This window comes from Centroberyx affinis, unplaced genomic scaffold, assembly GCF_046629955.1.
Source record: "Centroberyx affinis isolate AG114_WGS23_722 - 3 ecotype Tasmania unplaced genomic scaffold, CSIRO-AGI_Caff_v1 ptg007127l_1, whole genome shotgun sequence".
In the NCBI taxonomy this organism is placed as follows: domain Eukaryota; kingdom Metazoa; phylum Chordata; class Actinopteri; order Beryciformes; family Berycidae; genus Centroberyx; species Centroberyx affinis.
Window position 1 is genome coordinate 2,781 of NW_027283611.1, and position 18,427 is coordinate 21,207.

Genomic DNA, 18,427 nt, shown 5'->3' on the forward strand with positions numbered 1-18,427 from the left:
CCATGAGTCTTTTTTTTATTGTGATTGGTTGGGGAATAAAAGGCTCCATGTAAATGCGTCTAGTGATTGGTACAATGGAGGTTCCTCCCTGACCACAGCTACATGAAAACAGTCCGTAAAACCTGCAATGAATATGTACACATTACAAAATGTAACACACATTTTATTTATCGAATTGTTCCATTATTGCCTTTGTCCCTTCTCTCTCCCAGTCTTTCTTATGTCTCTCCACTTTCACCTGTCTAATAAAGGCAAAAAAACTCATTGTATAAATGTATATATATTGGTATCAAAACCCCACATCAGTCGAACCGCAATACATGAAATACTGTTGGTCTGTCTCAGTCATTTCTCTCTCTCTCTCTCTATTTCAATCTTTTTTTTTCCCAGACACTCCACGCAGCAGCAAACCAACAAAGTCATCACCAGCACAAGCCAACTCATCAAACAGCTCTCTGATATAATCAGTGGCTCTTCACGGGTATTTCACGCTTTGCTTTCTCCCTCATTCACTTTCATTTTGAAGAATAAACAGAGGATTAAACAAAATTTGAGGCAATTAAAGCTAATCTTGTTTTGTTATTCTCACAGCAAGACCGTCTGCGCCTGACGAGACTAAAGACTGAACTCTCCGAGTCGGTCCAGCGGTATGGGGATCTGCAGAAGGTATCCGTATAGAATATCCTCTTTATTTGCTTTTAAAAGCAACACAGACATTGCTGTGGTCAAGGACAGCCCAATCGATAATTCATATATCTCCAACAATCGACCCAGAATCCAGAACCAAGCTGGAAAATCTGGACCTGCTCCATAGACAATAAATTGGGAAAGACGGTTAAAGTGACTTCTAATACAACCATAGCATAAAGAATCAGAATCCTTTTATTGGCCAAAGTATATTTGCACATACAAGAAATTGAGCTTATATATATATATACATATCAAATATATATATATATATATAAAAAACAGTATATAAATAAACCAAAAACAAATAGAAACAGTAGAAGAAAACGATAAGATCAGAATCAAATACAGAAGATTGGTGTAAAATCTCCATTTAACATTATAAGAGTCTGGTAAATTATGATTTTATATTGAGCAGCTCCAGATTTCTCAATTCCATTATAGTTTATTTTGTTACTGTTCTGGGAGAAAATACAAATGTTACCCGGACTCGCCTAGTCCAGCTGAATACTATCAATATGAATTCTGAAATAGAATGGTTTTCCCTCGAGTACGACTGTGTTCCCTCAACACGGCTTGTGGTCCCCCACATTTTAAGTGCTACTTGCCTAACATGCAGACAAAACAAGTCTGTTTCCAACCTTATCTTTAAAAAGGAAAAAAAAAAAAAAAAAACCCAAAAAAGAACACGAATCGCTCAGCCCCCTCTCTTCATTTCTCCCTCTTTCAGAAAATTGCGGCGCGCTCGAGGGCCTTGCTCCCCCCCGCGCAGACAGACAAGAAGAAGGTGAGTTGATATGGAGGGTGAGAGTCTGGCCTTTGTTCCGCCGTCGCTCATAAAAGAGCAGCATGATAAGACGGCCTTTCTGTGTTTGATTGCATCCTCACAAGGGCTCCTTTGAAGCTCCATCCATTCTTCCCCACTCCACTTATATTACAGTGGACTCCATTCATCGCGCACGCATCTTCAATATCGCCACGCCGATGAAATTTCAGGTTTTATAACCCTGAAATATGCAAGATATAAGTAGTTTTCACTATGCTGTAGTTCTAGAAAAACAGAGACATTGTTTTAATGAATCAAAGCCGATTTATACGTTGGTAACACTTTACAGTAAGGGTCACTAAGTTAAGGGTTAATTAATGCTTAACGCTTAATTAACAGTTAACTAATGTGTAATTTACTAATGGTGTTCATGTTAACTAAGGTATTAATTTATGCATTATTTAATAGTTTATAAAGATGACTATTAAATAATAAGTTAACTAAGTTAACTAATGTGTCTGGTAATCATTTACTAATGGTGTTCATGTTAACTAAGGTATTAATTTATACATTATTTAATAGCTTATTAAGCATTAACTAACCCTTAATTAATGTACCCTTATTGTAAAGTGTTACCAAAAGATCAATATGTGTGCGATATGAAATAGTGGAACCATTATGGAAAGTATCAGTACATGTGCATTATGTAACGATAGGGAATGATTTTAGTGAATTTAGAGCAATATACATGACATGCAATATAGCAAAGTTATATAAACATATGCAACAGTTAAAGGTTTTGTTGTTCCATAACACTAAATGACCATAATATATCTATGATCATTACCAGTGACTCAGTGATTACTGAGCCAGGTGGTGTGATTTCTGGCTTTCAGCACTCATTTTCCAGGCTGTAGTCTGTTGTGGAACAGAAACTCCCCACCCACGGGAGTTTCACCCACATCCCTATCCACCCACCCACCTACTGGCACTTTCCACTGCTCAGCGACGCTCAACGGTCAATTCAACTGTAAAGGCTACAAAGCCTCGTTCAGCAGATGACACTCCATGCTGTTGCCCTTCTTCCTGGTCACTCATACAGGTCATAGATTATGTAATACCCCTTTAAAATTATGCTTTAAATCATATGCCTTTACGCTGATCTTTAATAACGTTCATTGAGTACCATTCTTACCATTCTTACCAACATGGTATCTGATTATCAACGTGGGGTCCGGGGACCACCAGGAGTCCTTGAGGGGGTTCCAGGGGGTCTCCAGCAAATTGATGAATTGTTATACATCATTATTTAATTTACAAGAAGTTAACACAATTAGAGAATGTAGAAGAATGACTGTTTTGATCATAGTTTCTCTGTTATCTCTCAACCTGCTCTGCAGATAGTGGAATTCTGGCCAAAATCATACCTAACAATAAAAATATTCTCAGATTTCGGTCCGAGAGACAATACAGTACTTGTGTCGAGAATAAATATACCTCCGTTTGTGTTCTCATTCCATCTGCTGCCTCCATGAGAACATGAAATCAACACCTGTCAAGTTCCTGTCATCCCTCCAGGTCCTCCTAGACAGTCTCAGACAATGAAATGATGAGATAATCCCTCTTCATTTTAGTACAATAATACAATGATAAAAATAAAAACAGAGTGAGTCAGATATGGTTTGACGGTGTTACTCATCCTCAATTCACCTGGTAGTGATTGAAAAAAGTGATTGAAATACATGACAGAGAATTACAGCGGGTCCTGTCAAGTCATATTCCGCTAATAATCAAATAAAACGCGTTCTTGGACCAGCTGAAAACAACAATACTCTCATTCAGTCGCTATTAGTCAGAGCAGATTGAAAGATTGAAGATTGAAGATTGGCAATTTCTCCTGGAGGTTCACCTCTCATCGTGCATTGCCGATAATTTCACATTTTCCTGACTTCAAAGGGGCGCCGGAGATTTTTATTTTTAATATTTCCTTTCTGATTTTTATTGGTTGCATTTGTATAGACTCTTTGTGAGTAACCACACTGAGATCCCAATCAAAGACTGGATGAAGCTTGAGATGAATACGCTCCTTCAGCTCATCTAGAGATGGAAATGAAAATGTATTTTCTCCTAAGTGAGACAGTTGCAGGCTGATATCTCTGTGATTCTTTTGAAGTATCTTGTGGACAGTCATTTGTCTCAGCGGCACCCCATCGAACTGGTAGGGTGCCGGTGTCTTGCTCAAGGACACTTCAGCAGGGTGGGGGTTTGGACTCGGGTCCTCTGGTTGAAGGACGGACTCCCGAACCACTACGCCATCATGCTGTCTAACCGAATGACTGAACAACCACTTGGTTCTCTATGAAACCACTAAGTGCCATATATAACCATTAATCAGCCTTCAAATGGCAGTGGGAAATCATTTAGAGGTTGAACTGGTTTGATAGGAACAATTCTATGAAGCCCCATTTGCTCACAAAACACTCTAAAAAGCCATCGTTTTTCTTTTCTTTTTTTTTAAAGACTGGAGTGTCGTATGTATTAAGGTTTTATATCCCTCCGAAGGAATATCATCAAGGTCTTTTATACTGCTAGCTTTAGAGGTAAAGGGCTTTGGGGACGGCAAGCTAGAGGACAGATTATGTAACTGTGCCTACCTTCAACTCCGAGCAGTAAGTTCACTGATCAGTGAGCATATTGAAAAGGAACACATTTACAGTATGGATGATTCATGAAAAATCATTATTCGTTTTTTTAGAGCAACAAAACTCCAGGGCAGGGATCCAGGACAGACCTCATCATCGTTTTTTGGTCTGTGCTCTCCCCAACAAAGTATTATTCAAGGCAGTAGTAGCAGCAGTAGTAGCAGCAGTAGTAGTAGTAGCCTAGTAGTAGCAGTAGTAGTAGTACTAGTAGCAGTAGCAGTAGTGGCCTAGTAGTAGCAGTAGCAGTAGCAGTAGCAGTAGTAGTAGCAGTAGTAGTAGCAGTAGCAGTAGCAGTAGTAGTAGTAGTAGCAGCAGTAGTAGCAGCAGTAGGCCTAGTAGTAGCAGTAGTAGTAGCAGTAGCAGCAGTAGGCCTAGTAGTAGCAGTAGTAGTAGCAGTAGCAGTAGTAGTAGTAGTAGCAGCAGTAGTAGCAGCAGTAGGCCTAGTAGTAGCAGTAGTAGTAGCAGTAGCAGTAGTAGTAGTAGTAGCAGCAGTAGTAGCAGCAGTAGGCCTAGTAGTAGCAGTAGTAGTAGCAGTAGCAGTAGCAGCACTAGGCCTAGTAGTAGTGGTAGTAGTAGTAGTAGCAGTAGCAGCAGTAGGCCTAGTACTAGTAGCAGTAGCAGTAGTGGTAGTAGCAGTAGTAGTAGCAGTAGCAGTAGTGGTAGTAGCAGTAGTAGTAGCAGCAGTAGCAGCAGCAGTTTACTACTACTAATACTACTACTACTACTGTTACTACTACTACTGCTACTATTGTTATTACTGCTACTACTACTACTACTAATACTGCTACTACTAGGCCTACTGCTGCTGCTGCTACTACTACTACTACTAATTGTTGAAACAGAATAATATGTATTGTCTCTGCTGTAGATCAGGTGGAAGAACAGCGTATTTCAATGTGTGGAGAGCAAATAAAGATAGTTGCCTTGAGGTTTCCTCAGTGTCATTTCCACAATAAACATTTGCAGATCAATACTGCACTTTGTTAGTGACAGTTTTCCGCCCACACCTCCATAGAGCTAACTGGAGTGAGAGCTACTGTTCTGTACCGGAAACTGTGCATAAAGTTTTTTTGCAGCATCTAAACTTGTGGATGACGTGTCAGAACGATAGTCTTGGGAGTCTTTACCATCTGTGTGAAAAACAAAAATGTATTGTGTAGTTTTGTGGTGGAGATGTATGTGGAGGAGTGAGCGTGATGCTGAAGAGTTTGCTGAGGAGTGATGAGTCAGATGGTGGCCAGTCGACAGAGCAGTGTGACTCAGCCTGGGTTGGTCCCTGTGCTCTGACCCACACCGGCCCTCTACCATGAATTATCTGTGCAGTCAGCCACAGAAAGGTGGAATGCATTAGCAATGCAAAAAAAAAGTCAGTCAAGCCTCACTGACTCTTTCTCTTCTCCTTTCCCCCGCTTATGTGTGCACATGTAACATGTATTTCTATTTCTATATACGTGCACCACGTGTGTGCAAGTATGCGCAGACTGTACAATGCTTTATACCCAAACAACCTCAGTGTCAGCCAACAGTAACATCTGAAGTGATGTGAATTTATCTGGAGGGTTTATCCTTCTCAACTCACAATATTTTCAGCTTTAATTATTCGCACTGTCTCATACTCTGTTTTTCCTCTCATTGTTATATATTGCATATTGATATTTTATCATTTTATTTGTATTATATTTTATAAAGATAGGGATTGGAGAGGGAGAGGCTGAGAGCCCTCTAGGATCAAGAATAAAAGATAGCATACATAGTTCATAAAATAATAAAACACAACAAGATTAATAAAATAGGACATTATACAAAAGCCTGTTCATAAAGGTAACTCCCATTTGCTGTATTCTTATTTATATTCTATTTTTCTTTGATGTATATTGCTGTTTGCTGCTGCAATGACCCAGTTTCTTCATGGGTATCATTTAGATTACACTTAATTACCCTTACACATAATCAGATTACAAAATGTAGTTAGAGTAGGAAGTTAAATCAAAAACAAATCCGACTGGAAAATTGCAATGTAAATATAATCTGCCCAGTAATCCAATCACAGAAATGTAATCTAAATGTAATCTGCTAGTAATGTGACAACAAAAATGTAAATTAAATGTAATCAAAAAGTAATCTGACTACAAACATGTGATCTAAATGTAATCCAAAACTACCACTACTACTACTACTACTGCTACTACTACTACTGCTACTACTACTACTACTAGGCCTACTGCTACTACTACTACTACTACTACTACTACTGCTACTACTACTACCACTACTACTACTACTACTGCTACTACTACTACTACTACTGCTACTACTACTGCTACTACTACTACTACTACTGCTACTACTACTACTGTTACTACTACTGCTACGACTACTACTATTAGTACTACTACTACTAGTACTAGCCTGCTATTACTACTACTACTACTACTGCTACTGATGCTACTACTACTACTACTACAACGACTGATACTGCTATTACTACTACTACTACTACTGCTACTGCTGCTACTATTACTACTACTAGTACTACTATTACTACTGCTACTACTACTGCTGCTGCTACTACCACTGCTACCTCTACTGCTACCACCACTTCTGCTACTACTGCTACTATTACTGCTACTAATAGTAATGCTACTACTATTACTTCTCCAGTTGCTTACAGCCCTAGCCCACATGTTTTCTCCAGTAAATGTAGCTTTTCTTGTATAAGTTTCATTTGATCTATTATCTAATCCAATGTGTGTGTGTGTGTGTGCGTGTGCGTGTGAACCTACAGAGTCCCCAGACACCCTTTACTGAGCAGAGCGAGGAGGGTCCTCTATTTGGAGAAGCAGTGAGCTCAGAGGGGGAAGCTCAGGCCTTCCTGTCTGAGATCAGCGAGGAGGATGTGGAGGTGCTGCGCCAGAGAGAGGAGGCCCTGCTGCAGATCGAAGTAAGCACTCTGTCTACGTAAGATCTGCTTCATACGTCAACACATTTCACGTCAGTGGAGGTACTGAACTCTGACATGCAGTTTTCCAGATCCTACTTAAAGGATAACGCGGGTGTTTTTTAATGCATTGCTTACCGTCAACAAATCCTATGAAAATAACAAAATCAACAATGCGTTTGCTCTACTCCTGTTACTTTCTGACTTCCCACGTACCGTTTTTAGCCGTCAACCCGGAAGTCATTGGCTCCAATTGTAAGCTAAAAACCTTGAAATACAGCTCACAAAGGCGTAGTTTCAATTTTAAAAATCGCTAACTGTTACCATGAAAAGTCAGGCTGTTGTAGTTATTACCAAATCAAATTCAAATGGGAACAAATTCCTCATTACGCCGGGGACTATTTTCGGTGCTACGGAACTACTTTCTTGAGATCGCAAACGTGTTTACAGCCGGCTTATTAAGTTGTTTGAGGAAAAAGTCCGCTGGCCCGGTGCATCGTGATGATGAAATATGCTGCCCAGAGCAACGGCACGGCTCTTTGACATGTTTTTAATAGTTTTTTTTAATACAATAGAGTTGTATGGCTGCTGGGACATGGCTTCATTGGGCACTGGCTACATGGACGAGATTTGCTGGCAAAGCAAATTCATTGCTGATTTTGTTATTTTCATAGGATTTGTTGATGATAAGGAATGCAATTAAAAAAACTAGCCTTATCCTTTAAATTATGGAGATTGTATTATAACTCGCCATAATAGCATTTTGTGTTGATTTTTGTACAACTCTCTGCCTCACATTCACACAGTTCCATGCATTCACACTGGGAGCTGCCCAGCAAAACCACAGTCTAGACCTTATTCACACGGCGGCCATTTTGAACCCTTGGGGTGGGAAACTCTACCTGAAAGATTGCCATATATATATAAAACTAGTGACGACAGTTAATTAACTAGGATTAACCAACAGTCTCATGAACAAAAACTACAATGACTGCTTGAATTTAGCAGGGAAGTTAGTTAGCTAGCATACTAGTTAGTAGCTAGCCTACTAGCTATATTAGCAATAATGGGTCAAATATATTAAAATGTGAACCCATGTCCCTCCAGATTCTTTGTTTCTAATATGTTTTTCAGTGAGAAACCTGAAAGATTTAGAGTTTTTGTAGTATTTGTAGTATTTTGTAGTATTTTGTAGTAGTACAGTATTTGTTACTCATTCACATTCCCCACCCACATTTTCCCAGCGAGCCTGAGCTATCAAACCAGCAAAGTTTTGCGTATCTGTATACTATGTAATTCTCCCTTAGTCCCATGTAAACAACAAATGAAAAACCTGGGCCATATCCCCTCAAAACAGTCAGGCGTTTGAGATCCAAAAACTTGAATTTAATATACTTTTCAAATAAAAAACTACAGATTTGTTTCCCTCAAATATTGCTTCCCGAGAGGCCTACACATGCCAAGTTAGTAACTAGAAACTCAGACAGGCGCTGTCTCCCTCTCCCACTTTGAAAAGCTTATTAGTATTTTGTCACAGCAGCCTCATGCTGCTGCAGGATATTGAATGGTACCCAATTACTAAGGTGCTTATATAGACTTGTTTGTTCCTTTACCTGGGTAAAGTGTGCATGGAATCATAATGTTTCTAGACTTTACTTGGGAAGCCAGTGTCTAAGAACACATCATTCTGTTTGATACTGTAAAATCATACCTGTCTCAAGCAGTGGTGGAAAGTAACTAAGTACATTTACTCAAGTACTGTGCTTAAGTACAATTTTGAGGTACTTATACTTTACTTGAGAGATTACTTACTTGAGAGATTTTATGCTACTTTGTACTTATACTCCACTACATTTTAGAGGGAAATATTGTACTTTTTACTCCATTACATTTATTTCACAGCTATAGTTACTAGTTACTTTTCAGATCAATATTTTATATTTAAAACATTTGATCATCTTTATAAAATAACTATAAAATAGCATTGTTATAGATTAGACTACCCAAAAGTATAGCTAAATTGTTAAGATTAGCTTCACGTTGACAACTTTAAAATGCTGCTTACATGTACATGTATGTCAATAAATCAGTATTAATATTCCAATAATTTATGAAAAATATAACTCTCTAAATTGGGACAGTTTGCATAATGAGTATGTTTACTTTGATACTCTAGTACATCTAAGTACATTTTGCTGCCAATACTTATGTACTTTTACTTAAGTAAGATTTTGAATGCAGGACTTGTACTTACTTGTAATGGAGTATCTTTACATTGTTGTATTGCTACTTTTACTTAAGTAAAAGATCTCAGTACTTCTTCCACCACTGGTCTCAAGCCAGGTATCTCTAATGCGAGCCAGATGAGACTGCAGATGACGGGCCCTCTTATTGACGGGGTCAGTCCGCCGCAGATGACCAAGATGGGTCCCGTTTCAAAGTGGTTTTGATGCGTGTTGTCTTGAACGACATCCCCCTGATGGTTGGGTTTATTGAAGGTGCCACTCTCCTCGCGTGGAATGCGTTGATGAAACTTTTGAAGACGCGCCGTAAACTTTATCAGCCGTCTCAGAACCATATGGCCAAATCAAAGCCGACAGACGCGTGGCACATGGCGCCGCAGTCTGCTTTTAAAATGACAAGCTGCACACGGCAGTCCGGCTTTGGGCTTGGAGTTTGCCATTCCAGCGGTTTGAAGACTAATAATTATGTTTTAGGAGCGCCTCGCGGCATAATGAAGATGTACCTCGGAGCTGTCTGAACTTCATCAATGCTCAAATAAGCTAAACCGGGCCATAGGAGCCATGCAGAATAGGACGTGAGAGAGGGAAGAGCATCAATCTATCCGTACAGAGTGTCACGGAGTGAAAAAAGCCCCTGCGCGAATGACAGCTTCATTTCAGCCGCCGCCGCCGCCGCCCGAAATGGGGAGCGAGTCAGATGATTGGTGTTCAGACAGGGTCGTCTGGCCTGCGCTTTAGTCATAGCGGCGTGGATAAATGTCATAGTCGGTGCTCAGGCAGGTGCTGAGGGGGCTTGACGTCGTTCCTTTGGGGAGAGTGATAGTATCTGACAATGTGTTTTTTCGCGTCTTAACCCCCCTCCGTTCCTCGCCATCCAAACACCCCCCCCCCCCTCCTCATCCCTCCGTCCCGGCGACTCCATTCCACTAAATCAGCGTAGGAGTCCCAGAGGACCAAGAGACTCCGGCGTCCGTCCTCGCTATCAACTCCTTCCTCTGGAAATGGGTTGATCTGGTTCTGAGGTTAGTTTAGCCCTCCTCAGAGACCAGTTATGTGTGTGTGTGTGTGTGAACTCGGCCACGGCTTCCTGGCTGCATCTAGGGAGGCGAGTCATGGTGCAGTGACTGTGAGTAACAGCAGTCCATGGGGGATACAGAGGTTACAAAGCCTCTCTACGCTTGCCGACACCAGGATTGGCGTGTTTTGCCACAGTCCTGTCCAGGACCAGTCCGCGACCGCTTTGAGCTTCCCCCTGGGACAGGTAATTGAATTTAGACGTATTGTCCTTGAGTAGCATTATATTATTCTACATGTTCTGACAAGAGGCAGGAGTCAGAATATTAGTATCCAGCCTTTGCAGCACATTCCGCCTCCTACTCCTCCCCTCCCAACCCCCCCTTAGACTGTCACCTCCCCAGCTGCACCTTATATGCTTTGGCACAGGAGATCATTTCATCAAAAATGAATTCATAAAAAAAGAAAAGCTCAGGGCATAACAGAGGACAGCTTTCAAGGGGAATCTGAATACAACACCTGGCCCAGAGGAAAGAGAAAAAACCCCACAGCGAAGCGTGTCTATCCTACCAATGTATCCTCAGGACAGTATATCTCGCTGGTTTACCCTTGAGTGGAGATGGGTACAGTGGGAAACACCGCAAGACAAGTAGTTCCAGTAAACAAACAGCAGACTGTTACGCCAGCAGCGGAAAAGATCTCAGAGACAGCGGTTTATTAGCAAAAGCATTTTGTTATTAACCACGCCAATCAAAACCATATTGATTCGTCCCTCTGTACACACACTGAAGCAAATAGTATGGCAGATCACAGTTGCTTGCTGGCTTTCTCAAGATAATGAGAATGTCAGTGTTGGGTGAAATACAAACACTGATATTAAAAATCAAACTTGATAAGCTACTAAGGCTTGCTAATGAAGGTTTCAGGTTCCTACTAATGAGTGACACTATCCGCACAGTGAATTTTCACTCACAGTTTGTCATTATGCCAAAAATATAATGCATTGATAGAAAATAATGGGCACAGAATTTAAGTTATTAAACATGCACAAATTAGGTTCAGTATCTACGGTATCACTGCTACTTTGCTGAAATTTTACTGAAGTAGAGGTAATTCTATACTGGTGTACAAATCTACTTCTGAATTTAATTATCAAGTTATTTTGTTTTAGAGAACATTATTACATATGGTCTTTACCATGCAATGCAAAAAGGACAAGAGAACAGAAATTTAAAACTAGGTTCTCTTAATTGAAAAAAATAATAATAATCAAGCGTATAAATAAAGTAAAGCGAGATTACTCTTTTCTCTAACTGACTGACTGTTCACTGCTAATGACATCACAGTCGGCCAATTTATGATTGTCCAGTTTCCAGAGGTGGGGACTCGAGTCACATGACTTGGACTTGAGTCACAATTTGACTTGCTTGAGACTTGACTTGATGCATGAAGAGAAGACTTGAGACTTGACATGACTTGGTTTCTGGTGACTTGGGACTTGACTTTGACTTGTACTTTGATGACTTGAAAAGGTTTCTAAAGTCTTGACTTGAGATCTTGTGTTTGTGTAAATGACTTAGATTGAAAGTGATGAGATTTTTTCCAGTAGACGACTGAATTTAAATTCTGTGTTCTGAATTTGTATGGAATGATTGAATTTATTGAAGTTGAAACTGACTATAGAAATCAAACTCATGATGCTCTTACCAAGTTTTTATCCTATTAAAACCATATTGCATTGAAAAGTCCTAGATATTTAGTTTTCTTTAAGATATTAAATTGATACTGGACTCTTGATTTGTTCTGACTTGACTTGCTGTTCTACATTTAGACTTGAGACTTGACAATAATGACATGGACTTGACTAGGACTTGAGTTGGTAATCTACGTTTAGACTTGGGACTTGACCTGGGACTTGTGCCTCAAGACTTGAGACTGACTTGGGACTCGAGCAAAGTTGACTTGGTTACACCTGGTCACACCACCTTCTGATGTAATGCCTACAGAGAGCCTATGAAATTTGTACTCTAATAAGTACACAAAATAGCAACTTAATTACAGTACAGAGGGTGAATGAAATACATTTACTTCCATCCTTGTTATTAGGAAATCGTAGTTTAGAAGAGGAAGCAGGTTGAACCTCAGCAATCTGTAACCCTTGCTGCTAATATTGTCAGCCCTGTCTCCTCGCTGCCCTTCAGGCCCTGATCTTGGCATTGCGCTGGTGTATTCAGGGGTGTTAGGTCCTTGGGCTACCGCCGGAGAGGAAACATGATTTTACATTTATAAACCATTTATTCAGCAAGGGCAAAAAAGAGACGTCTCATGCTGAAGCCCCTTGCAGCCGGTGTGGGGAAAATGTCATCGTTTTTTCTCCCCCCCCCCTTTTTCTCACCAGTAAGCGTGCAAGTAAATCTGCTTAACAGTTTTTCTGCTGTGGCAGTGACACTGTGTCCTGTTGCCCGATGCCTTTGGGCTCGGGTGGGAGATGTGGAGAGAATTTCATATCAGCATTAAACATACTTATCAAAGAGAGAGGGCGAGAGGGAGAGAGGGGAAGTGAGAATGAGTGAGCATGAGAGAGAACAGCAGATACACTTCTTTATCCCTCTGTCTGTCCAGGCCACTTTCATCATCCATATCCATATGTTTTTAATAATCTCTACAATGAATACAGCTTATTGTTAGTGTAAAGGACGCAGGCACGGTAGAGAGGTTCAGTTACTATTCAACTAAACACTGATTTAAGCTACTTTGAATGGGGTATGATCGTTGATGCCTCATGGGATTTTTGCCACTACAGTGTCTAGCTTTGACCAAGAATGATGCCATAACCAAAAACCATCCAGTCATCCAAAATACTTTGTTATGAGAGTGGTCAGGGGAAATGGCAAGACTGGTTCAAGCTAACAGTAAATATCAGTTGAGTACAACAGTGGTGTGTAGAAGAACCACACTGAATCGGATGGACTACAGCAGCAGAAGACCATGCTTAGCTAACAACAAGAAGGTGAAGATACAGTGGTCACGTGATCACAAAAACTGGATGATTGAAGAGTGGCAAAACATTGCCTGGTCTGATGAATTTTTTGTTGTGACATGCTGATGGCAGATAAACAGCATGAATCCCTGGATCCATCCAGCCTGGTGTCAACAACACAGGCTGGTGGTGATGTGTGGGGAATACTTTCTTGGCACACATTAGTACCAACTGATCATCATTTGGACACCACAGCAAACCCAAAGATTGTTGCTGATGAGGTGCATCCATTCACGGCCACAGTCTACCTTTTGTTAAATGGAGATTTCCAACTGGATAAAGACAGATCGGGAACATGACGGTGAATGAGGTGGGTCAGGATGTTCGCAGCGTGTGCCGAATGTGCTGAGAAATCCGCAGCAACTGCGAGACGTTGCTATCACCTCGTTGAATCCATGCCTTGAGGACTTCAAGCTGTTCTGTGGGCAAAATGGGTGCCTGCCTGGTAGAAGCTAGGTGTACAAAATAAGTGGATAAGACCTCGAAGATGAAAAGTGTGCCAGGTATCAATAGAACATTACCAAACACAAAAGTGGAGTAGAAGTCTGTCCATGAGGTTCAGTAAGTTTGCATACTTAAATTGAAACATGTGAAGTCATAGGTAACACTTTACAATAAGGGTCACTAAGTTAAGGGTTAGTAAATGCTTAATAAGCATTAACTAACCCTTAATTAACAGTTAACTAATGTGTCTGGTAATCATTTACTAATGGTGTTCATGTTAACTAAGGTATTAATTTATACATTATTTAATAGTCATCTTTATAAACTATTAAATAATGTATAAATTAATACCTAAATTACACATTAGTTAACTGTTAATTAAGGGTTAGTTAATGCTTATTAAGCATTAACTAACCCTTATTAAGCATTAACTAACCCTTAACTTAGTGTACCCTTATTGTAAAGTGTTACCAAGTCATATGTTACTTTTTTAAATCAAATGGCAAAGCCAACAGGTCTCTCTCTTCTTATGGTGACACAAAGAAAATTTGCCATCTAAGGTGTTTGAATTTGTAAAAGTTTGAAGGACTTCATTATCCAGAAATCCTGTAAAGTTACAGCAGTAAGCTGGGCACTTTTGAGACCCAAATGTTGTCTTCTTAGTATCCTGTGGGGGTCGAGGTGGGGAAGAGGATCAGCCATCGTTGGTGAATGCATCTTTCTCTGGACAGAGTGCTTTGGATTTCACACTTAAGTTTCAATCTGTCCCTTCCTGAAGATTTCTCACCATTAACCATACCGACACCAGAATTTCATTTGGACATATAGGGTGAATCTATGGCGTCTCAATTAGTGGGGATGGGACATAGCCACACTTTGGGATTTAGGCTGATAAGAGGTCTGGATTTTTACATAAAAATCTGGCCTAGCGCAGCTTTAATTCATTTAAGACTGCAGACATGCTCAGCACATGGTAAAGAAATCGTTTCCCCCTTACAGGCTATGGATTTGCCAGTATGCAGTGGGAACAGAAGGGACTTGAAATGACAAGCGTTGACAGCAAGATGATGACTAATGTGCCTGTGGAGAGTGGATACGTCACTGTGCGCTGCCAAATCACAATTGACATGACAGAGCTGGTTGGTGTGCTCCCTAAACCCGTCTACACCTGAGATGCTGCCACCGTCAAAACAGAGAAACGCAACAACTCTGCCCTGACCCTCTAAGACACATTTAAAATGTGTTTCTCAATTCTCATCTGTCTTTGTGGCACTTTCATGGTACTGTTGTTACCACAGTGCTGTGGTCTTCAAAGTCAAATTCAGGTCAGCCAGTCAGATCGAGACACTTCACTCCTCCATAGCTTCACACCATCAAACTACATCATTCCTTTATAGCCACACACTATCAAACTACATCAGGTGCAGAAAAGGATTTTCTTCCAGGGTAAAGAAACATGGAGCATCAGCATCAGCTGGGTTTGTAGATGATAGCACTTGCTGTCATTCTTTGGGTCACATACCAATCTGTGGTATGTCAGTACGTAGAATGATGAGTTTGAACGCGTTTCAAGACTCCATCTGGAAAACAATGTGTTGCTCCACTTGATTTGAAGAATAGTACATGCTGCCTCCGACACAACTATAAAAGATAGGGTACACTCTACACAAAACACATCCTTAGCCCATGATTTACAGTGTGTTTCCTCCAGTTGGGCTGGATCACGGTCAGATCACGGTCCGTGATACGGCCCAAAAGAACCAAACTAAGTGGGAAGCCACTCCACATAACTCCTCTAAACGAACCGTGTGTTGAGAAACGCCTCGAATCTCCCAGACACCTCTGCAGGGGGTCGCGCTGTCTGTCAGAGCTCTGAGCCATGTGGCGGCTCCTCCTTCCCCCATGGCTGAGCTGCATACTTAATCAGCACCTATTATTGAAGCCGATTCACCTGAAAGAGGCTGATGGAAAGTGCTTCCCTGTGCCACAGTTCCCTCTGCAGGCGCAAGAAGTGATTTCCACGTATGGCCATTTGCCTCACCAACAACTCTGCATTATAAGACTGACAGAGGTATTAGCGTGTATCCTGCTGGTCTCTCTATTGCATGAAACTTGTATGCGGCATCTTAAATTCCTTATGTTCAAGGAGAATCTTCTAAGAGAATCAAAACCATGCCTACCTTATTATAGCGTTACATTTTACTCTGCTTTTTATAGAGTTAGACTCTGACTTTCGAGACACAAGCAGAAAGTTCCATCGCACAGGGGATGCCCGCAGCTGATTTCTGTGTATTGTAGGGAGGGATAAAGAGCTATCTAGGAGATTCAGAGAACACAATGAAGAGAGATGCATACAAGAAAGAGGAGCCACATTCTCGCTCCGCGCTCCCTTCTCTATCAGACGATCTGCAGGTTGCAAAAGCTTTGGATCGACCCGCAGAAGTGTTCGCATCTGCCAGCATCAGACAGATTCTGTACGGCTCGGGAAAAACACAAGGCAAACAGTGCCGGTGACTGAGGTGTCAATCAGATGCTGCTGGCGGGCTTGTTTTTGTGGCTTTTTATCTTGGCCTCAAGTTTAATTGTGTTTTCGCTGTCTCCGCCGTGGCCCCTGTGTCAGATGGAACAGATGTCTGAATCGCCGCCTGACATTTTAGTCGTATGAAAATATACAGACCCTCGGCGCCTTCCATTTGTTCGAGTGCGTTCTTTTCATCGGTAATACACAATAACAACAGCGGCAGGATTGACGGGAGGTGTCAGAAGTCCAACAGAGGTGAGCTTTGGCATGGAGGACATGTCTGACTCCATGGTTACCTTCGTGAGCAGCGGGGAATCTGTGAAAACTTCTGCGATACCCTGTTGATCCTCGTGGGGGGGAATTCATTGTTTTTTTGCCTGCCTCCCTCCATGGGGAGGTCAGGTCAGGATCAGCCACAGAGTGGCGCCCCCTGCGGTTGGTAGATATTTTCAGTCTTGTTGAAGGATGCTTCTGTACCTCTTTCCCTGAGAGATCCCGGTCAGGTTTACATCGAGGCTAAGAGTATCACCCATCTAAGAGGAATGTAGATATGGTTGCACTGGGTGATAAGAAAGCCTCTTGTTGGAGACATAATGGAAAACTCAGAGCCTGGTTCCCAGCTCCATGCCAGTGGCCTAGGGCGGGTAGAGTGGCCATGAGCAGAATATAAACCCTATGAAATATGGAAAAGGGCACACTTTTGGCCCCAAGCCTGCCCACCCCCTCGGCCCTCAGGCAGGGGTCCCAGCTCGGCCCATCACATCTCTCTCTTGCTCTCTCTCTCTCTCTCTCTCTCTAGTCACTTCCACACACTCTTTCCTAAATTGGTTACACACTGTTCTGTCATTATGATGAAATGAGTCCCGATTGCCCAATGCTTTGCCAGGTAAAATAAATGTGTTATTCTATTACGGCATGATGGACAGAGTTGCCCACAGATGAATGCAAAAAAAAGTGTTTAGCATCATGAGGTTTGCCAGGGGCCATTTTGGCTCCGTCCAAATGGTGTTTGCCAAGAGCCAGGATGGCTGCCAGTTTCCACAGCAATCTCCGCCACCTGTGATGGATGGCCCAGTGGGTTAGGCTACACAAACGCAGCTGTGATTGCATGGCGCCATAATGGAGGAAAGGGGGGACCTGTGAGAGGGAGATAGACAGAGGTTTTATAAGCCTCCATATTGCTTTGAGCTGAAACATTGAGAGCAGATTCAAAGCTTGGAGACTGTGGAGAATTAGCTCCGGTCAACCATAGCTGCACTGGTTCATTCTGTGCCCTGACAGAGAAATAATTTAACAAAAACTCTGAACTGCTTTTTAACTTTTAGTCAAGCAAACCACCCAGTGTGTATGATTCATCTGTGTATACTACTACAATATGTTTATCCGGTCCAGGGCATCAGGACTAGACACTAGATGGATCTATGATTAAGCCTGTGGCCGATATCAGACGGTCCATGACTGGAAAAGTAGTGTGTGATTAACAATCGCTGTCTGTTTTCTCCATAGAGGGACATGCTGGATGTCAGTCAAATCATGAGGGATCTGGCCAGCATGGTCCATGAACAAGGAGATTCAATAGGTAAGACGGTGTGTGTGTGTGTTTTAATATTGTTTACATTGTTGTCCCCGAGTCAATTAACAAAGATAACCTTTGCGACCAAGTTTTAATTTGATGCGCTTCATTTATCACAAGCTTGAAAACTTTTTAACCTAGTCCTCGCTAATATGCTGTTAGATTATTTGATGAGAAGCAAAATGCGATGGGTTTACACACACAGTGACCTGTTTGTGTCAATCCATATGAACACCTCTGATATCTATAAACCGCCACCCAGACCCTGCAGTGACGCATGCTTGGCAAAAAGAATGAAACTTAGCACACAGATATAGGCCAAATATAGAGGCTTTGCAGTTGGGTCACAAATCTTCTGTCAACCACGTCTGGCTGCATCATGCAGGTGCATTGGAGAATTGGCTGTGCACAAATAATGTCTAAATATACAACAACTAGGCTAGAAAATGAGAGATAGCTAGATTGTTGTGGTGTGACACAGTAAACTGTCTTGTCTTCA

The 18,427-nt window shown here is 41.4% G+C and overlaps 1 protein-coding gene across 1 annotated transcript; it reads left to right on the forward strand.

Moving 5' to 3' along the window:
• Positions 1-390: 390 nt before the first annotated feature.
• Positions 391-7,945, forward strand: tsnare1 (T-SNARE Domain Containing 1; the record flags this gene model as incomplete). Its single annotated transcript, XM_071513406.1, has 5 exons — positions 391-467; positions 566-666; positions 1,418-1,474; positions 6,941-7,113; positions 7,900-7,945. Coding segments are annotated over 5 exons (454 nt in total), but the record flags the coding sequence as incomplete, so codon positions are not given.
• Positions 7,946-18,427: the final 10,482 nt, after the last annotated feature.